This window comes from Oncorhynchus clarkii, chromosome 23 (assembly GCF_045791955.1).
Source record: "Oncorhynchus clarkii lewisi isolate Uvic-CL-2024 chromosome 23, UVic_Ocla_1.0, whole genome shotgun sequence".
Classification (NCBI taxonomy): Eukaryota; Metazoa; Chordata; class Actinopteri; order Salmoniformes; family Salmonidae; genus Oncorhynchus; species Oncorhynchus clarkii.
In genome coordinates this window covers 57,229,463-57,248,386 of record NC_092169.1, presented here as the reverse complement: position 1 = coordinate 57,248,386, position 18,924 = coordinate 57,229,463, and the positions used below count along the sequence as shown (strand labels likewise).

General features: G+C 47.7%; 1 protein-coding gene across 1 annotated transcript; it reads right to left on the bottom strand.

Annotated features, from left to right (window-relative positions):
- Nucleotides 1-10,510: 10,510 nt before the first annotated feature.
- On the bottom strand, nucleotides 10,511-17,976 carry LOC139381322 (uncharacterized). The gene is made up of 6 exons (XM_071124773.1): nucleotides 17,929-17,976; nucleotides 17,610-17,719; nucleotides 17,104-17,422; nucleotides 15,455-16,614; nucleotides 11,606-11,807; nucleotides 10,511-10,639 (listed from the first exon to the last, which is right to left on the bottom strand). Exons 1-6 carry the CDS (start codon nucleotides 17,974-17,976, stop codon nucleotides 10,511-10,513), a joined length of 1,968 nt encoding a protein of 655 aa, XP_070980874.1.
- Nucleotides 17,977-18,924: the final 948 nt, after the last annotated feature.

The following is an 18,924-nucleotide window of genomic DNA, read 5'->3' as shown; positions in this document are numbered from 1 at the left end:
TTTACCAAGCTGCTAGTCCAGGAAAGGAGATGCAAGTCACCAGGTAATTATTTCAGGAAACCATGCATGAATGGATGTGATTGACAAATGCAACGTTACTGTAATTGCCTGAAGCACAGTCAAAGAAATGGGTGGAGGTAAAGAAAGAGGGAATAAAGAGGGGAAGAAAGAGTGGAAGAAAGAGAGGGGAGAAAGAGGAGAAGAAAGAGAGGGAAGAAAGAGGGGAAGAAAGAGAGGGAGGAAAGAGAGGGAAGAAGTAGATGGAGGAAAGAGATGGAAGAAGTAGAGGGAAGAAAGAAGGGGAAGAAAGAGAGGGAAGAAAGAGAGGGAAGAAAGAGAGGGAAGAAGTAGAGGGAATAAAGAGGGGAATAAAGAGAGGGAAGAAGGAGAGGGAAGAAGGAGAGGGAAGAAAGAGAGGGAAGAAAGAAGGGGAAGAAAGAGAGGGAAGAACGAGAGGGAAGAAAGAGAGGGAAGAAAGAGGGGAAGAAAGAGAGAGAAGAAAGAGAGGGAAGAAAGAGAGGGAAGAAGTAGAGGGAAGAAAGAAGGGGAAGAAAGAGAGGGAAGAACGAGAGGGAAGAAAGAGAGGGAAGAAGTAGAGGGAATAAAGAGGGGAATAAAGAGAGGGAAGAAAGAGAGGGAAGAAGAAGAGGGAAGAAAGAAGGGGAAGAAAGAGAGGGGAGAATGAGAGGGAAGAAAGATGGGAAGAAAGAGAGGGAAGAAAGAGAGGGAAGAAAGAGAGGGAAGAAAGAGGGGAAGAAAGAGAGGGAAGAAAGAGGGGAAGAAAGAGAGGGAAGAAAGAGGGGAAGAAATAGAGTTGATGACTGTGATCTAACCCTCATCTAATAGAGTTGATGACTGTGGATTACCCCTCATCTAATAGAGTTGATGACTGTGATCTAACCCTCATCTAATAGAGTTGATGACTGTGGTGTAACCCTCATCTAATAGAGTTGATGACTGTGGTGTAACCCTCATCTAATAGAGTTGATGACTGTGGTGTAACCCTCATCTAATAGAGTTGATGACTGTGATCTAACCCTCATCTAATAGAGTTGATGACTTTGGATTACCCCTCATCTAATAGAGTTGATGACTGTGATCTAACCCTCATCTAATAGAGTTGATGACTGTGGTGTAATCCTCATCTAATAGAGTTGATGACTGTGGTGTAACACCTCATCTAATAGAGTTGATGACTGTGGTGTAAACCGCATCTAATAGAGTTGATGACTGTGATCTAACCCTCATCTAATAGAGTTGATGACTGTGATCTAACCCTCATCTAATAGAGTTGATGACTGTGGTGTAACACCTCATCTAATATAGTTGATGACTGTGGTGTAACCCTCATCTAATAGAGTTGATGACTGTGATCTAACCCTCATCTAATAGAGTTGATGACTGTGGATTACCCCTCATCTAATAGAGTTGATGACTGTGATCTAACCCTCATCTAATAGAGTTGATGACTGTGGTGTAATCCTCATCTAATAGAGTTGATGACTGTGGTGTAACACCTCATCTAATAGAGTTGATGACTGTGGTGTAAACCGCATCTAATAGAGTTGATGACTGTGATCTAACCCTCATCTAATAGAGTTGATGACTGTGATCTAACCCTCATCTAATAGAGTTGATGACTGTGGTGTAACACCTCATCTAATATAGTTGATGACTGTGGTGTAACCCTCATCTAATAGAGTTGATGACTGTGATCTAACCCTCATCTAATAGAGTTGATGACTGTGGTGTACCCCACATCTAATAGAGTTGATGATTGTGATCTAACCCTCCTCTAATAGAGTTGATGACTGTGGTGTAACTCCTCATCTAATAGAGTTGATGACTGTGGTGTAACACCTCATCTAATAGAGTTGATAACTGTGGTGTACCCCACATCTAATAGAGTTGATTACTGTGATCTATCCCTCATCTAATAGAGTTGATGACTGTGGTGTACCCCACATCTAATAGAGTTGATGATTGTGGTGTAACCCTCATCTAATAGAGTTGATGACTGTGTTCTAACTCTCATCTAATAGAGTTGATGACTGTGGTGTAACCCTCATCTAATAGAGTTGATGACTGTGGTATACCCCACATCTAATAGAGTTGATGACTGTGGTCTAACACATCATCTAATAGAGTTGATGACTGTGGTGTACCCCACATCTAATAGAGTTGATGACTGTGATCTAACCCTCATCTAATAGAGTTGATGACTGTGATCTAACCCTCATCTAATAGAGTTGATGACTGTGGTGTACCCCACATCTAATAGAGTTGATGACTGTGGTGTACCCCTCATCTAATAGAGTTGATGATTGTGATCTAACCCTCATCTAATAGAGTTGATGACTGTGGTGTACCCCTCATCTAATAGTGTTGATGATTGTGATCTAACCCTCATCTAATAGAGTTGATGATTGTGATCTAACCCTCATCTAATAGAGTTGATGATTGTGATCTAACCCTCATCTAATAGAGTTGATGATTGTGATCTAACCCTCATCTAATAGAGTTGATGACTGTGGTTTAACACCTCATCTAATAGAGTTGATGACTGTGGTTTAACACCTCATCTAATAGAGTTGATGACTGTGATCTAACCCTCATCTAATAGAGTTGATGACTGTGGTGTAACACCTCATCTAATAGAGTTGATGATTGTGATCTAACCCTCATCTAATAGAGTTGATGACTGTGGTGTAACCCTCATCTCTGGTTGTCAGTGTATTCTGTAGTTTTACAGTGCAGACATCTCTGTATCTCTTCCTCGCTCACCAATAAGGCCGTCCAATAGATGAAAATAGATGTTCCGTGTGGTGGGTCGGAAATGTGTTTGAATTATAGAACTGGTCCCGGTTTGGAGTCTGCTCTCAGACTTTTAACAAGCTGGGTAAGCCAGTAGTCTGGTGATAGTTTCTCTTGATGTGCTACCGTACAGTCGCATGTCCCCGGGCCACGTAGAATGTAAGGCTTCACAATTTGGAACTGAGAAAGGTTTCCAAATGGAATGGGGTTGTTGAGAACTGTACTGTGTTTTAAGGCACACATTCCAAACTATCCCAAAATATGTCAGCCCCACAAAAATAATCTGGGCTACCTAGATCCCAATGCATTTGGGATATTTTTCCATTCCACAAGGGCATCGTTTTATGTTTTTTTTCTTCATTTCCATGCAAATGAGAAATGATTGATGAAGAGGCTGATACTAGGATATGCTACTGAATGTGGGGCCAATTCGGGTGGTAATTTATTAATTGCGGGGATATAATCCTAATTTGCAGGAAATAGACGAGCTACTGTCTTCATGATGAAAGAGGTTGTGCTGAAGACATCCAGGTACACGGTGACCCAACCCACGTCTTTTATTATTTTATTTCCAAGTCCTTTCATTTTATATCGTTTGATTATTATTCACTAATAAAAAAAGATCATAAAAAAAAACCAGAGCTGGAATTATGGTTGCAACCTTTCAGACTTCCCTCAGATTACATCAGACAGATTTATAAGGGAAGTAAAAACACACTATTAACCCCCAATTTCTCACAAATGTTTGCTTTAACCTGTCTTTGCTTGTGTGATTTGAGTGTAAAAGGCCAGAGACGTCGAAGGCACTGGCTCTGTAAACTCCAACTCCTAGGTTCGGGGGGAGCGGAGAGAGAATTAACAGCAGCATTTTAGTGAAGCCGAAAAGGAAAGGAGGAGATATGCAATTGTCATGTTTTTTTCCTCAGCTTGTGATTATTAGACAGATGGGAAGGACACAACAAGGCAGCTATTGATGAAGTCTCATGTTCTACAGTAGAGAGATATCTGACTCCCCCTGATTATAATAATGAATCCTCATGTTCTACAGTAGAGAGATATCTGACTCCCCCTGATTATAATAATGAATCCTCATGTTCTACAGTAGAGAGATATCTGACTCCCCTGATTATAATAATGAATCCTGATGTTCTACAGTAGAGAGATATCTGACTCCCACTGATTATAATAATGAATCCTGATTTTCTACAGTAGAGAGATATCTGACTCCCCCTGATTATTATAATGAATCATCATGTTCTACAGTAGAGAGATATCTGACTCCCCCTGATTATTATAATGAATCCTGATGTTCTACATTAGAGAGATATCTGACTCCCCCGATTATAATGATGAATCTTCATGTTCTACCGTAGAGAGATATCTGACTCCCCCTGATTATAATAATGAATCCTGATGTTCTACAGTAGAGAGATATCTGACTCCCCCTGATTATAATAATGAATCCTGATGTTCTACAGTAGAAATATCTGACTCCAGCCTGATTACAGAGCAATGCAGCATTCTGTAGGAAAACTACTCATCAACCAGGAGTATGTCTAAAATGGCATCCTATTCCCTCGATAGTGAAGGACCTTATGGGTTCTGGTACAAAGTAATGCACTCTATAGACAGTAGGGTGTCATTTAGGAGACCCTATAGGCAGTAGGGTGTCATTTAGGACAGACACTGTAGAGACAGTAGGGTGTCATTTAGGAGACACTATATAGACAGTAGGGTGTAATTTAGGAGACACTATATGGACAGTAGGGTGTCATTTAGGAGACACTATATAGACAGTAGGGTGTCATTTAGGACAGACCCTATAGACAGTAGGGTGTCATTTCGTATACACTGTAGAGACAGTAGGGTGTCATTTAGGAGACACTATATAGACAATAGGGTGTCATTTAGGACAGATGCTATAGACAGTAGGGTGTCATTTAGGACAGACCATATAGACAGTAGGGTGTCATTTAGGATACACAATATAGACAGTAGGGTGTCATTTAGGACACACGATATAGACAGTAGGGTGTCATTTAGGAGACACTATATAGACAGTAGGGTGTCATTTAGGATACACTACAGACAGTAGGGTGTCATTTAGGACAGACCCTATAGACAGTAGGGTGTCATTTAGGACAGACCCTATAGACAGTAGGGTGTCATTTAGGACAGACCCTATAGACAGTAGGGTGTCATTTAGGATGCACTATATAGACAGTAGGGTGTCATTTAGGACAGACACTATAGACAGTAGGGTGTCATTTAGGAGACACTCTATAGACAGTAGGGAGTAATTTAGGATACACTATATAGACAGTAGGGTGTCATTTAGGACAGACCCTATAGACAGTCAGGTGTCATTTAGGACAGACTCTATAGACAGTAGGGTGTCATTTTGGATAAACTACAGACAGTAGGGTGTCATTTAGGAGACACTATATAGACAGTAGGGTGTCATTTAGGATACACAACAGACAGTAGGGTGTCATTTAGGACAGACCCTATAGACAGTAGGGTGTCATTTAGGACAGACCCTATAGACAGTAGGGTGTCATTTAGGACAGACCCTATAGACAGTAGGGTGTCATTTAGGATGCACTATATAGACAGTAGGGTGTCATTTAGGACAGACACTATAGACAGTAGGGTGTCATTTAGGAGACACTCTATAGACAGTAGGGAGTAATTTAGGATACACTATATAGACAGTAGGGTGTCATTTAGGACAGACCCTATAGACAGTCAGGTGTCATTTAGGACAGACTCTATAGACAGTAGGGTGTCATTTTGGATAAACTATATAGACAGTAGGGTGTCATTCAGAACAGATCTTATAGATAGTAGGGTGTCATTTAGGATACACTATATAGACAGTAGGGTGTCATTTAGGATACACTATATAGACAGTAGGGTGTCATTTAGGAGACACTATATAGACAGTAGGGTGTCATTTAGGAGACACTATATAGACAGTAGGGCGTCATTTAGGACAGACCCTATAGACAGTAGGGTGACATTTAGGACAGACTCTATAGACAGTAGGGTGTCATTTTGGACAGACCCTATAGACAGTAGGGTGTCATTTTGAACAGACCCTATAGACAGTAGGGTGTCATTTTGGACAGACCCTATAGACAGTAGGGTGTCATTTAGGAGTCCTCCCCAGCTGTTTCAGAAAAACCCCTCTGGATGTTGAAGCAGTAAGAATGATGAGTATTTTTTTTTTTATACCAAGCTGTGTCCCAAATTACATCATATTCCCTATATAATACACTACATATAGGGATTAGGTTGCCATTTGGGACTCGTGCTCACGTACCAGACACATCATTATGCTCCATCGCCACCAGTCAATGTCTCTATTGTTCACGGGTCACCAGGCGTACACATGCATTATGTCTGACTCCATCCGGTGGTACAGTACCACTATAGAACACGGCCATGTGGGCTGACTGGGGCGGAGAACAGGCAGTGGCAAAGCTCCAACAAGAGGTTGAGGTGTGGATACAGTCATATTTACAGATTAACACATCTACTGTCCCTCCTTTATCAAGAGGTTGAGGATGGATACAGTAATATTTACAGATTAACATCTCTACTGTCCCTTATCAAGAGGTTGAGGGGTGGATACAGTAATATTTACAGATTAACACCTCTACTGTCCCTTATCAAGAGGTTGAGGATGGATACAGTAATATTTACAGATTAACACCTCTACTGTCCCTTATCAAGAGGTTGAGGGTGGATACAGTAATATTTACAGATTAACACTTCTACTGTCCCTTATCAAGAGGTTGAGGGTGGATACAGTAATATTTACAGATTAACACCTCTACTGTCCCTTATCAAGAGGTTGAGGATGGATACAGTAATATTTACAGATTAACACCTCTACTGTCCCTTATCAAGAGGTTGAGGGTGGATACAGTAATATTTACAGATTAACACCTCTACTGTCTCTTTTCAAGAGGTTGAGGCGTGGATACAGTAATATTTACAGATTAACACCTCTACTGTCCCTTATCAAGAGGTTGAGGTGTGAATACAGTAATATTTACAGATTAATACCTCTACTGTACCTTCCTTTATCTTCATGATTTCTTCCAAAAATGAATGAATAATGTTTTTATGTGAAACTTGGTTTTAAACCCAAAACAATGTGCTGTAAAGCAGTGCCTTTCACCCGTCTGATTCAAAGTGACAGCAAACACAATCATGCAGTCGACTCGACTCCCAGAAACCAAACATGAGGACGGACGGGTTTCATGTGTTTTCTGCATATTTAAAACACACTTCAAGTACACACGAGTGCAAAGAAAAAAGAACACTATGAAGAATTCAGAAGCCTTCAGCTGTGGTGGATTCCAGAACTCTGTGACATCACGACATTCAGGAAGTGTGTGGAGACGCGTTGACCACACAGCACATCGGTTGCAATTATATACTCATGTCTGATGTACTCCAAGTAGCAATTTTGACAATCATTAAAATTGCAACTGTTTTGCGCCGAAAACCATGAAACATTTACTCAGATTGAGAGTTTAGAAGAACAGCATCCACAAGGGAAACTGATGCTTAAGGAGTACACAATACGGGGTGAAATATGATCACAGTGAATCTGGAAAACAAGCTAAACAAAATTGAGATTAGCACTGTACAAATACTGACATGGCACAGCATTCTCTGTGTGTAGCTAGCTGGTAGCTTTTCTGTAAAAAAAAAAAAAGTAAGACAGGCCCACTGGGCTAATTCTGGACCAGCCCATTTGGTATGTTCCCGAAATGCCAGATGACCAGTCTGCCCCTGCCCTGTAGGCCCACCAAACCCACTCGCAGTGCTGTGATTAGTACTAGGCTTTCTTTATCCACACTCACCCATACCTCTGACAGAGTGACATTTCCCCATGTTCCTCCATGTTTCCTCCCTCACTCTGAGAGGCTGTGAGACACTCCTGAGCCTCCCTGCTCCCTGCTAACCACAACAAAAAAGACGGGAGAAGTTAAGTTTAGCTATTTGGTGAAATGAGAACAGACATCTCTGACCATCTACAGGGAACAGAGAGAGGTATGACAAACATGGCTGATTTATCTCTGAACACCTACAGGGAACAGAGAGAGGACATCTCTGACCATCTACAGGGAACAGAGAGAGATATGACAGACATGGCCGATTCATTTGGTCTACACTGAGAGAGAGGCAGAAGACCCTGTAGGGTGGTCACACATTCACAGCGTTCACTTTGAGTCAGGGTTTGAGTCTGTGTTTATTCTGAGTTTGAGTCAGGATTTGAGTCTGTGTTTGAGTGAGGGTTTAAGTCTGGTTTTATGTTCGGGTTTGAGTCAGGGGTTTGAGTCTGACTTTGAGTCAGGGTTTAAGTCTGTCATTGAGTCAAGGTTTGAGTCAATGTTTTATGTCAGGGTTTAAGTCAGGGTTTAAGTCAGGGTTTAAGTCAGGGTTTGAGTCTGGGGTCTGAGTCAGGGTTTGAGTCAAGGGTTTAAGTCAGGGTTTAAGTCAGGGTTTGTGTCAGGGTTTAACTCAAGGGTTTGAGTCTTGGTTTAAGTCAGGGGTTAAGTCAAGGGTTTGAGTCAAAGGTTTGAGTCAAGGGTTTGAGTCTTGGTTTTTGTGTTTAAAAGCCTGGCTAAGTGCAGGGGGTTATTACTCTGAGTCTGGAGAAGAACAGGGATGTAACGTTGAAGGGTCATCATTGGGCTTTAGTCCTGGTGTGCACACAAACTCCACCTTGGCTAAGAGTATTTTAAACTATAGCCTACTACATATACTTCTCATTTTCATTCAAGTTATATGATATATATCCCCGAACCCACTCCATGCAAAGTATATTGACACAGTGTCACGTCTGTTCTGTCTTGCGTAGTCTCCTGACACCAAGGCGTTCAGGGCCGTTCCAGAGCCGGGCCATGTTGAACATTTCAACTCCACGCTGGAGATGATAGAACAGAGAGACAAAAGGGAGGAGTGAGAGCAGGTTGATATGTCACCTGTTCTGATATCACTCGGTCTCTGTAATGAGAGTGACAGCTTGGAATAGGCTCTCTCTGCATGCACAGCTCAATTGACTTGATTGATAGGAGGTGATTGACTGAACAGACAGACAGACAGACAGACAGACCCGACCCGACCCGACCAGACCAGACCAGACCAGACCAGACCAGACCAGACAGACAGACAGACAGACAGACAGACAGACAGACAGACAGACAGACAGGCAGGCAGGCAGGCAGGCAGGCAGGCAGACAGACAGACAGACAGACAGACAGACAGACAGACAGACAGACAGACAGACAGACAGACAGACAGACAGACAGACAGACAGACAGACAGACAGACAGACAAGGTAATAGGCTGATGCCTGGTGCTTAGGCCCTAAGTCCGTCGTTCCTCCTGATGACTTTATCAAACTCCTCCAGTCTATGTGAAACCTTGGTAGGTTTCCATTAAATAAAATGACATGTAAAATGAATGAACATGCAGGGAGCTTGATGTGACTGTTAAATAGGATATACTGTTTAATATTCACATTCCATTTAGACTAACGAATAGAGCCTTTCGTTTTTTTTATATACAGAGAATGATACATCTTTTACTATTATAATGTGACAGACAAACCTGGGGGAATGAGCTTCAAATATTTATTAGCGTTTTATTTCAAACAGGAGAAGAAAAGAAGAGGAACGTTTGAATGAAAATAGAAACCACAGGAAAAAAGGATATCTCTGGGAAGAGGAACAGAACAGGATGGTGTTAATGTGGTCTGAGAGAACCACGACCACCAGAAACAACAGGAAAGAGGATATCTCTTGGGAAGAGTTACAGAACAGGATGGTGTTAATGTGGTCTGAGAGAACCATGACCACCAGAAACAACAGGAAAGAGGATATCTCTGGGAAGAGGACCAGAACAGGATGGTGTTAATGTGGTCTGAGAGAACAACAACCACCAGAAACAACAGGAAAGAGGATATCTCTGGGAAGAGTTACAGAACAGGATGGGGTTAAAGTGGTCTGAGAGAACCATGACCACCAGAAACAACAGGAAAGAGGATATCTCTGGGAAGAGGACCAGAACAGGATGGTGTTAATGTGGTCTGAGAGAACCACGACCACCAGAAACAACAGGAAAGAGGATATCTCTGGGAAGAGGAACAGAACAGGATGGTGTTAATGTGGTCTGAGAGAACCACGACCACCAGAAACAACAGGAAAGAGGATATCTCTGGGAAGAGGAACAGAACACGATGGTGTTAATGTGGTCTGAGAGAACCACTACAACCAGAAACAACAGGAAAGAGGATATCTCTGGGAAGAGGAACAGAACACGATGGTGTTAATGTGGTCTGAGAGAACCACTACAACCAGAAACAACAGGAAAGGGGATATCTCTGGGAAGAGGAACAGAACAGGATGGTGTTAATGTGGTCTGAGAGAACCACTACAACCAGAAACAGTGGTTGGTTTGTGGGTGCTGTGGCATGAGAGAAACACTACCAAAAATGGTGGTTGGTTTGTGGGTTCCCTTGCTGAAGTTCTGTGATTGAGGAAGAGGTCTGGATGTTCTGTGATTGAGGAATAGGCCTTGGTGTTCTGTGATGGAGAAGAGGTCTGGATGTTCTGTGATTGAGGAAGAGTTCTGGATGTTCTGTGATTGAGGAAGAGGTCTGGATGTTCTGTGATCAGGAAGAGGTCTGGATGTTCTGCGATGAGGAAGAGGCCTGGATGTTCTGTGATGAGGAAGAGGCCTGGATGTTCTGTGATGAGGAAGAGGTCTGGATGTTCTGTGGTGGAGAAGAGGCCTGGATGTTCTGTTAAGAAGAAGAGGCCTGGATGTTCTGTGGTGGAGAAGAGGTTAATAAGTAGCAGAAGGAGTACTGTCTCTATTTCTAAAAATCCATCCTCACAAGGTTACAGGAGGCAAAGTGCCCCAGGAGGCAAGTGCCCCAGGAGGCAAAGGGTTCCAGGAGGCAAAGTGCTCCAGGAGGCAAAGTGCTCCAGGAGGCAAAGTGCTTCAGGAGGCAAAGTGCCCCAGGAGGCAAAGTGCCACAGGAGGCAAAGTGCCACAGGAGGCAAAGTGCTCCAGGGGGAGGATACAATTATAATAAAAGTTTGAGAATGTCATGTCATAATGGTGGTATTTTAACGGTGGTAGAGGGACTGGGGGCTGTAGAGGTATAGACCAGGACTGGGGGCTGTAGAGGTATAGAGTAGGACTGGGGGCTGTAGAGGTATAGAGTAGGACTGGGGGCTGTAGAGGTATAGACCAGTACTGGGGGCTGTAGAGGTATAGAGTAGGACTGGGGGCTGTAGAGTTATAGACCAGGACTGGGGGCTGTAGAGGTATAGACCAGGACTGGGGGCTGTAGAGGTATAGACCAGGACTGGGGGTTGTAGAGGACTAGACCAGGATTGTGGACTGTAGAGGTATAGACCAGGACTGGGGGCTGTAGAGGTATAGACCAGGACAGGGGGCTGTAGAGGTATAGAGTAGGACTGGGGGCTGTAGAGGACTAGACCAGGACTGGGGGCTGTAGAGGTATAGAGTAGGACTGGGGGCTGTAGAGGAAAATACCAGGACTGGGGGCTGTAGAGGACAATACCAGGACTGGGGGCTGTAGAGGACTAGACCAGGACTGGGGGCTGTAGAGGACTAGACCAGGACTGGGGGCTGTAGTGGTATAGACCAGGACTGGGGGCTGTAGAGGTATAGACCAAGACTGGGGGCTGTAGAGGACTAGAACAGGACAGGGGGCTGTAGAGGTATATTCCAGGACTGTGGGCTGTAGAGGTATAGACCAGGACTGGGGGCTGTAGAGGACTAGACCAGGACTGGGGGCTGTAGAGGTATAGAGTAGGACTGGGGGCAGTAGAGGTATAGACCAGGACTGGGGGCTGTAGAGGTATAGACCAGGACTGGGGGCTGTAGAGGTATAGACCAGGACTGGGGGCTGTAGAGGACTAGACCAGGACTGGGGGCTGTAGAGGTATAGAACAGGACTGGGGGTTGTAGAGGTATAGACCAGGACTGGGGGCTGTAGAGGACTAGACCAGGACTGGGGGTTGTAGAGGACTAGACCAGGACTGGGGGCTGTAGAGGACTAGACCAGGACTGGGGGCTGTAGAGGTATAGACCAGGACTGGGGGCTGTTGAGGACTAGACCAAGACTGGGAGCTGTAGAGGACTAGACCAGGACTGGGGGCTGTAGAGGTATAGACCAGGACTGGGGGCTTTAGAGGACTAGACCAGGACTGGGGGCTGTAGTGGTATAGACCAGGACTGGGGGCTGTAGAGGTATAGAACAGGACTGGGGGCTGTAGAGGACTAGAACAGGACAGGGGGCTGTAGAGGTATAAACCAGGACTGGGGGCTGTAGAGGACTAGACCAGGACTGGGGGCTGTAGAGGTATAGAGTAGGACTGGGGGCTGTAGAGGTATAGACCAGGACTGGGGGCTGTAGAGGTATAGACCAGGACTGGGGGCTGTAGAGGTATAGGGTAGGACTGGGGGCTGTAGAGGACTAGACCAGGACTGGGGGCTGTCGAGGACTAGACCAGGACTGGGGGCTGTAGAGGACTAGACAAGGACTGGGGGCTGTTGAGGACTAGACCAGGACTGGGGGTTGTAGAGGACTAGACCAGGACTGGGGGCTGTAGAGGACTAGACCAGGACTGGGGGCTGTAGAGGTATAGACCAGGACTGGGGGCTGTTGAGGACTAGACCAAGACTGGGAGCTGTAGAGGACTAGACCAGGACTGGGGGCTGTAGAGGTATAGACCAGGACTGGGGGCTTTAGAGGACTAGACCAGGACTGGGGGCTGTAGTGGTATAGACCAGGACTGGGGGCTGTAGAGGTATAGAACAGGACTGGGGGCTGTAGAGGACTAGAACAGGACAGGGGGCTGTAGAGGTATAGACCAGGACTGGGGGCTGTAGAGGACTAGACCAGGACTGGGGGCTGTAGAGGTATAGAGTAGGACTGGGGGCTGTAGAGGTATAGACCAGGACTGGGGGCTGTAGAGGTATAGACCAGGACTGGGGGCTGTAGAGGTATAGACCAGGACTGGGGGCTGTAGAGGACTAGACCAGGACTGGGGGCTGTAGAGGTATAGGGTAGGACTGGGGGCTGTAGAGGACTAGACCAGGACTGGGGGCTGTCGAGGACTAGACCAGGACTGGGGGCTGTAGAGGACTAGACAAGGACTGGGGGCTGTAGAGGTATAGAACAGGACTGGGGGTTGTAGAGGTATATACCAGGACTGGGGGCTGTAGAGGTATAGACCAGGACTGGGGGCTGTTGAGGACTAGACCAAGACTGGGGGCTGTAGAGGACTAGACCAGGACTGGGGGCTGTAGATGTATAGACCAGGACTGGGGGCTGTAGAGGACTAGAACAGGACTGGGGGCTGTAGAGGTATAGACCAGGACTGGGGGCTGTTGATGAATAGACCAAGACTGGGGGCTGTAGAGGACTAGACCTGAACTGGGAGCTGTAGATGTATAGACCAGGACTGGGGGCTGTAGAGGACTAGACCAGGACTGGGGGCTGTAGTGGTATAGACCAGGACTGGGGGCCGTAGAGGTATAGACCTGGACTGGGGGCTGTAGAGGACTAGAACAGGACAGGGGGCTGTAGAGGTATAGACCAGGACTGGGGGCTGTAGAGGTATAGACCAGGACTGGGGGCTGTAGAGGTATAGACCAGAACTGGGGGCTGTAGAGGACTAGACCAGGACTGGGGGCTGTAGAGGTATAGAGTAGGACTGGGGGCTGTAGAGGTATAGACCAGGACTGGGGGCTGTAGAGGTATAGACCAGGACTGGGGGCTGTAGAGGTATAGACCAGGACTGGGGGCTGTAGAGGACTAGACCAGGACTGGGGGCTGTAGAGGTATAGAGTAGGACTGGGGGCTGTAGAGGACTAGACCAGGACTGGGGGCTGTAGAGGACTAGACCAGGACTGGGGGCTGTAGAGGACTAGACAAGGACTGGGGGCTGTAGAGGTATAGAACAGGACTGGGGGTTGTAGAGGTATAGACCAGGACTGGTTGCTGTAGAGGACTAGACAAGGACTGGGGGTTGTAGAGGTATAGACCAGGACTGGGTTGTAGAGGTATAGACCAGGACTGGGGGCTGTAGAGGTATAGACCAGGACTGGGTGATGTAGAGGACTAGACAAGGACTAGGGGCTGTAGAGGAGTAGACCAGGACTGGGGGCTGTAGAGTTATAGACCAGGACTGGGGGATGTAGAGGACTAGACCAGGACTGGGGGCTGTAGAGGTATAGAGTATGTGACGACCCTCCCACTCTGTCTGCCGTATTTTGTCTTTGTTCTTGTTTCCTTCCTTATTAGGATGCCGGGGGGCGGAGTTGAGAGGGTCGTCAGCTACATGGGAAACACCTGGGCCCAGGTGTTTCCCAGGATAAATACACCCCTTCCCCATTCATGGAGGAGACTCTCTCCATGCAGACATTTGTAGATTGTGTTGTGGTTCTTGTTGACTTTTTGTTTGTTTGCTTTGGCACCTTTCAACACCCTGCATTATCACATTCATGCATGCAAAACACTCACTTACGCTACTGATTACTGATTACACATCATTGTATATTTTCCTTAGTTGCTTTAGTTAATAAATATCTTTTGTTACTCCTTATCTCCACGTTGTCTCCCTTTGTTACGGGCTTTGAGCCGGTTCGTGACAAGTAGGACTGGGGGCTGTAGAGGTATAGACCAGGACTGGGGGCTGTAGAGGACTAGACCAGGACTCTCGGAGGACCTGAGCCCTAGGACCATGCCCCAGGACTACCTGACATGATGACTCCTTGCTGTCCCAAGTCCACCTGGCCTTGCTGCTGCTCCAGTTTCAACTGACCTGAGCCCTAGGACAATGCCCCAGGACTACCTGACATGATGACTCCTTGCTGTCCCCAGTCCACCTGACAGTGCTGCTGCTCCAGTTTCAACTGTTCTGCCTTATTATTATTCGACCATGCTGGTCATTTATGAACATTTGAACATCTTGGCCATGTTCTGTTATAATCTCCACCCGGCACAGCCAGAAGAGGACTGGCCACCCCACGTAGCCTGGTTCCTCTCTAGGTTTCTTCCTAGGTTTTGGCCTTTCTAGGGAGTTTTTCCTAGCCACGTGCTTCTACACCTACATTGCTTGCTGTTTGGGGTTTTAGGCTGGGTTTCTGTACAGCACTTTGAGATATCAGCTGATGTACGAAGGGCTATATAAATACATTTGATTTGATTTGAATTGACTGGGGATGTAGAGGTATGGAGCAGGACTGGGGGCTGTAGAGGACTAGACCAGGACTGGGGGTTGTAGAGGTATAGAGTAGAACTGGGGGCTGTAGAGGACTAGACCAGGACTGGGGGCTGTAGAGGACTAGACCAGGACTGGGGGCTGTAGAGGTATAGAGTAGGACTGGGGGCTGTAGAGGACTAGACCAGGACTGGGGTCTGTAGAGGTATAGACCAGAACTGGGGGCTGTAGAGGACTAGACCAGGACTGGGGTCTGTAGAGGACTAGACCAGGACTGGGGGCTGTAGAGGACTAGACCAGGACTGGGGGCTGTAGAGGTATAGACCAGGACTGGGGTCTGTAGAGGTATAGACCAGAACTGGGGGCTGTAGAGGTATAGACCAGGACTGGGGTCTGTAGAGGTATAGACCAGGACTGGGGGCAGTAGAAGTATAGAGTAGGACTGGGGCTTTAGAGGGATAGTTAGAGGCTGGGTCTGAGGCTTTAGCGGAATAGGTAGAGGCTTGGTCTGGGGCTTTAGAGGTTTAATTAGAGGTTGGGACTGAGGCTTTAGAGGGATAGGTAGAGGCTTGGTCTGGGGCTTTAGAGGGATAGTTAGATGTTGGTCCGGGTGGAGTAAAGATCTGGAGCTGGGTCTGGGTGGAGTAAAGGCCTGGAGCTGGGTCTGGGTGAAGGCCTGGAGCTGGGTATGGGTAAAGGCCTGGAGCTGGGTCTGGGTAAAGGCCTGGAGCTGGGACTGGGTGGAGTAAAGGTCTGGAGCTGGGTCTGGGTAAAGGCCTGGAGCTGGGTCTGGGTAAAGGCCTGGAGCTGGGTCTGGGTGGAGTAAAAGCCTGGAGCTGGGTCTGGGTGGAGTAAAGGCCTGGAACTGGGTCAGGGTGGAGTAAAGGCCTGGAGCTGGGTCTGGGTGGAGTAAAGGCCTGGAGCTGGGTCTGGGTGGAGTAAAGGCCTGGAGCTGGGTCTGGGTGGAGTAAAGGACTGGAGCTGGGTCTGGGTAAAGGCCTGGAGCTGGTTCTGGGTGGAGTAAAGGCCTGGAACTGGGTCTGGGTGGAGTAAAGGCCTGGAGCTGGGTCTGGGTGGAGTAAAGGCCTGGAGCTGGGTCTGGGTAAAGGCTTGGAGCTGGGTCTGGGTGGAGTAAAGGCCTGGAGCTGGGTCTGGGTGGAGTAAAGGCCTGGAACTGGGTCTGGGTGGAGTAAAGGCCTGGAACTGGGTCTGGGTGGAGTAAAGGCCTGGAGCTGGGTCTGGGTGGAGTAAAGGTCTGGAGCTGGGTCTGGGTAAAGGTCTGGAGCTGGGACTGGGTGGAGTAAAGGCCTGGAGCTGGGTCTAGGTGGAGTAAAGGCCTGGAGCTGGGTCTGGGTGGAGTAAAGGTCTGGAGCTGGGTCTGGGTAAAGGTCTGGAGCTGGGTCTGGGTGGAGTAAAGGCCTGGAGCTGGGTCTAATTGGAGTAAAGGCCTGGAGCTGGGTCTGGGTGGAGTAAAGGCCTGGAGCTGGGTCTGGGTAAAGGCCTGGAGCTGGGTCTGTGTGGAGTAAAGGTCTGGAGCTGGGTCTGGGTAAAGGCCTGGAGCTGGGTCTGGGTAAAGGCCTGGAGCTGGGTCTGGGTGGAGTAAAGGTCTGGAGCTGGGTCTGGGTGAAGGTCTGGAGCTGGGTCTGGGTGGAGTAAAGGTCTGGAGCTGGGTCTGGTTAAAGGTCTGGAGCTGGGTCTGGGTGGAGTTAAGGTCTGGAGCTGGGTCTGGGTGAAGGTCTGGAGCTGGGTCTGGGTGGAGTAAAGGTCTGGAGCTGGGTCTGGGTAAAGGTCTGGAGCTGGGTCTGGGTAAAGGCCTGGAGCTGGGTCTGGGTGGAGTAAAGGTCTGGAGCTGGGTCTGGGTGAAGGTCTGGAGCTGGGTCTGGGTGGAGTAAAGGTCTGGAGCTGGGTCTGGGTAAAAGTCTGGAGCTGGGTCTGGGTGGAGTTAAGGTCTGGAGCTGGGTCTGGGTGAAGGTCTGGAGCTGGGTCCGGGTGGAGTAAATGCCTGGAGCTGGGTGTGGGTGGAGGTCTGGAGCTGGGTCTGGTTGGAGTAAAGGTCTGGAGCTGGGTCTGGGTGAAGATCTGGGGCTGGGGCTGGGTCTGGGTAAAGGTCTGGAGCTGGGTCTGGGTGGAGTAAAGGCCTGGAACGTGGTCTGGGTGGAGTAAAGGCCTGGAGCTGGGTCTGGGTGGAGTAAAGGCCTGGAGCTGGGTCTGGGTGAAGGTCTGGAGCTGGGTCCGGGTGGAGTAAAGGCCTGGAGCTGGGTCTGGAGCTGGGTCTGGGTGGAGGCCTGGAGCTGGGTCTGGAGCTGGGTCTGGAGCTGGGTCTGGGTGGAGGCCTGGAGCTGGGTCTGGAGCTGGGTCTGGAGCTGGGTCTGGAGCTGGGTCTGGGTGGAGTAAAGATCTGGAGCTGGGTCTGGGTGGAGTAAAGGTCTGGAGCTGGATCTGGGCCTGGTGATTGGGCGTATAGCTGCTGCAGTGCTCAGGCTTGGTCATAGGACTGGTTCTGTATACGTGACATCCCCAACAACGACGCAGGATGTGGTCAGGGGCAGGTCCACAGAGGAGGGGTGTGCTGCAGGAGCCCTGATTACCATGAGGTCCCTGACCCCAGCGCCGTGACCCTGTGTTCGGACAAGAGCCAAAGTTTCAGCCTGGACCCCTGAAGTGTCAGGTGATGGCCTGCGCCAGTTACACACGCCCCTCCCGAGACGCACGCCTTAGCATATTTATAAATCATTCAGAATTCTTCCTGAAACCCCAGAATGTGAAGTAGATGAGCCTGGTGTCTATGGGCTTCTGTACTTCTGCTATAAACACTAGACGCGCTGACTTCCACTTCCTCCATCCTCATCACCACCACCATCATCATCATCATCATCTGGGTTCCCGACCGGCGCAGCGGTCACTGCATCGCAGACACGGGTTTGATCCCGTGTCTGTATCACAACCGGCAGTGTTTAGGAGTCTCATAGGGCAGTGCACAATTGGCGCAGTATCGTCCGGGTTAGGCTTGGGTAGGTTGGCCAATCGTTGTAAATAAGATTTTGTTTCTTAAAACTGACTTTCCTAGTTAAATGAAGGTTAAATAAAACATTTAATAAAAAATAAAACATTGACAGAACTTGAGCTCTGAACAAATGTGGTGTTTCCATTTCCCAGATTTCCCCATCTGCTGAATACATTTTAGTCCTCCATGAGTTTTTGATTCCTCTACAGGAAGAAAGGGGATTTAACTGTGGGTCCGAACGCGAACAGACGGATTGACGATCCCCCCCTCCTCTAACTCTGATCTCACGGATAAGGACAGAGACGGATTGACGATCCCCCCTCCTCTAACTCTGATCTCACGGATAAGGACAGAGGACGGTGGGCGTCGTAAACATACAGAACCGCCCATCGCAGCGGCAACTCTCACAGGAGGCGGAGCAACGTCAAGAAAATCCCCTGTGTGGATGTTAACCTGGACAGAAACCGTTGGCCTGGACGCTGACTCCGCAGCAGAGAGCCTCACAACAGGTCACGTGAGAACGGTGAAATCTATTCACCTAGGAAAAGAGCCTCCTAAATGACACCCTATTGCCTTCACATATATAGTGCACTACTTTTGACCAGAGCACCTTATACAGTCCCCTATGGTCCCCTGGTCAAAAGTAGTGCACTATATAGGGAATAGGAAGCCATTTGGGATGCAGACAAAGTGCACAATGGTCTACGGCTCTGTGACCCTTAATAGGCAAACAATGTAGCTGATAGACCACAGCATCATTATATTGTTTCTTTGGGAGGGGGGATGGGGTTTATAGCTTTGCTGAGGTTGGAGGCCTGT

Coding starts and splice junctions, on each gene's coding strand:
- LOC139381322 (XM_071124773.1), bottom strand. CDS start 17,976: ATGATGATGATGATGATGGTGGTGGTGATGAGGATGGAGGAAGTGGAA. Junction 17,423..17,609: donor GTCGTTGTTGGGGATGTCAC/GTATACAGAACC, acceptor GCCTCCACCCAG/ACCCAGCTCCAGACCCAGCT. Junction 10,640..11,605: donor CTATACCTCTACAGCCCACA/GTCCTGGAATAT, acceptor TCTTCTTAACAG/AACATCCAGGCCTCTTCTCC.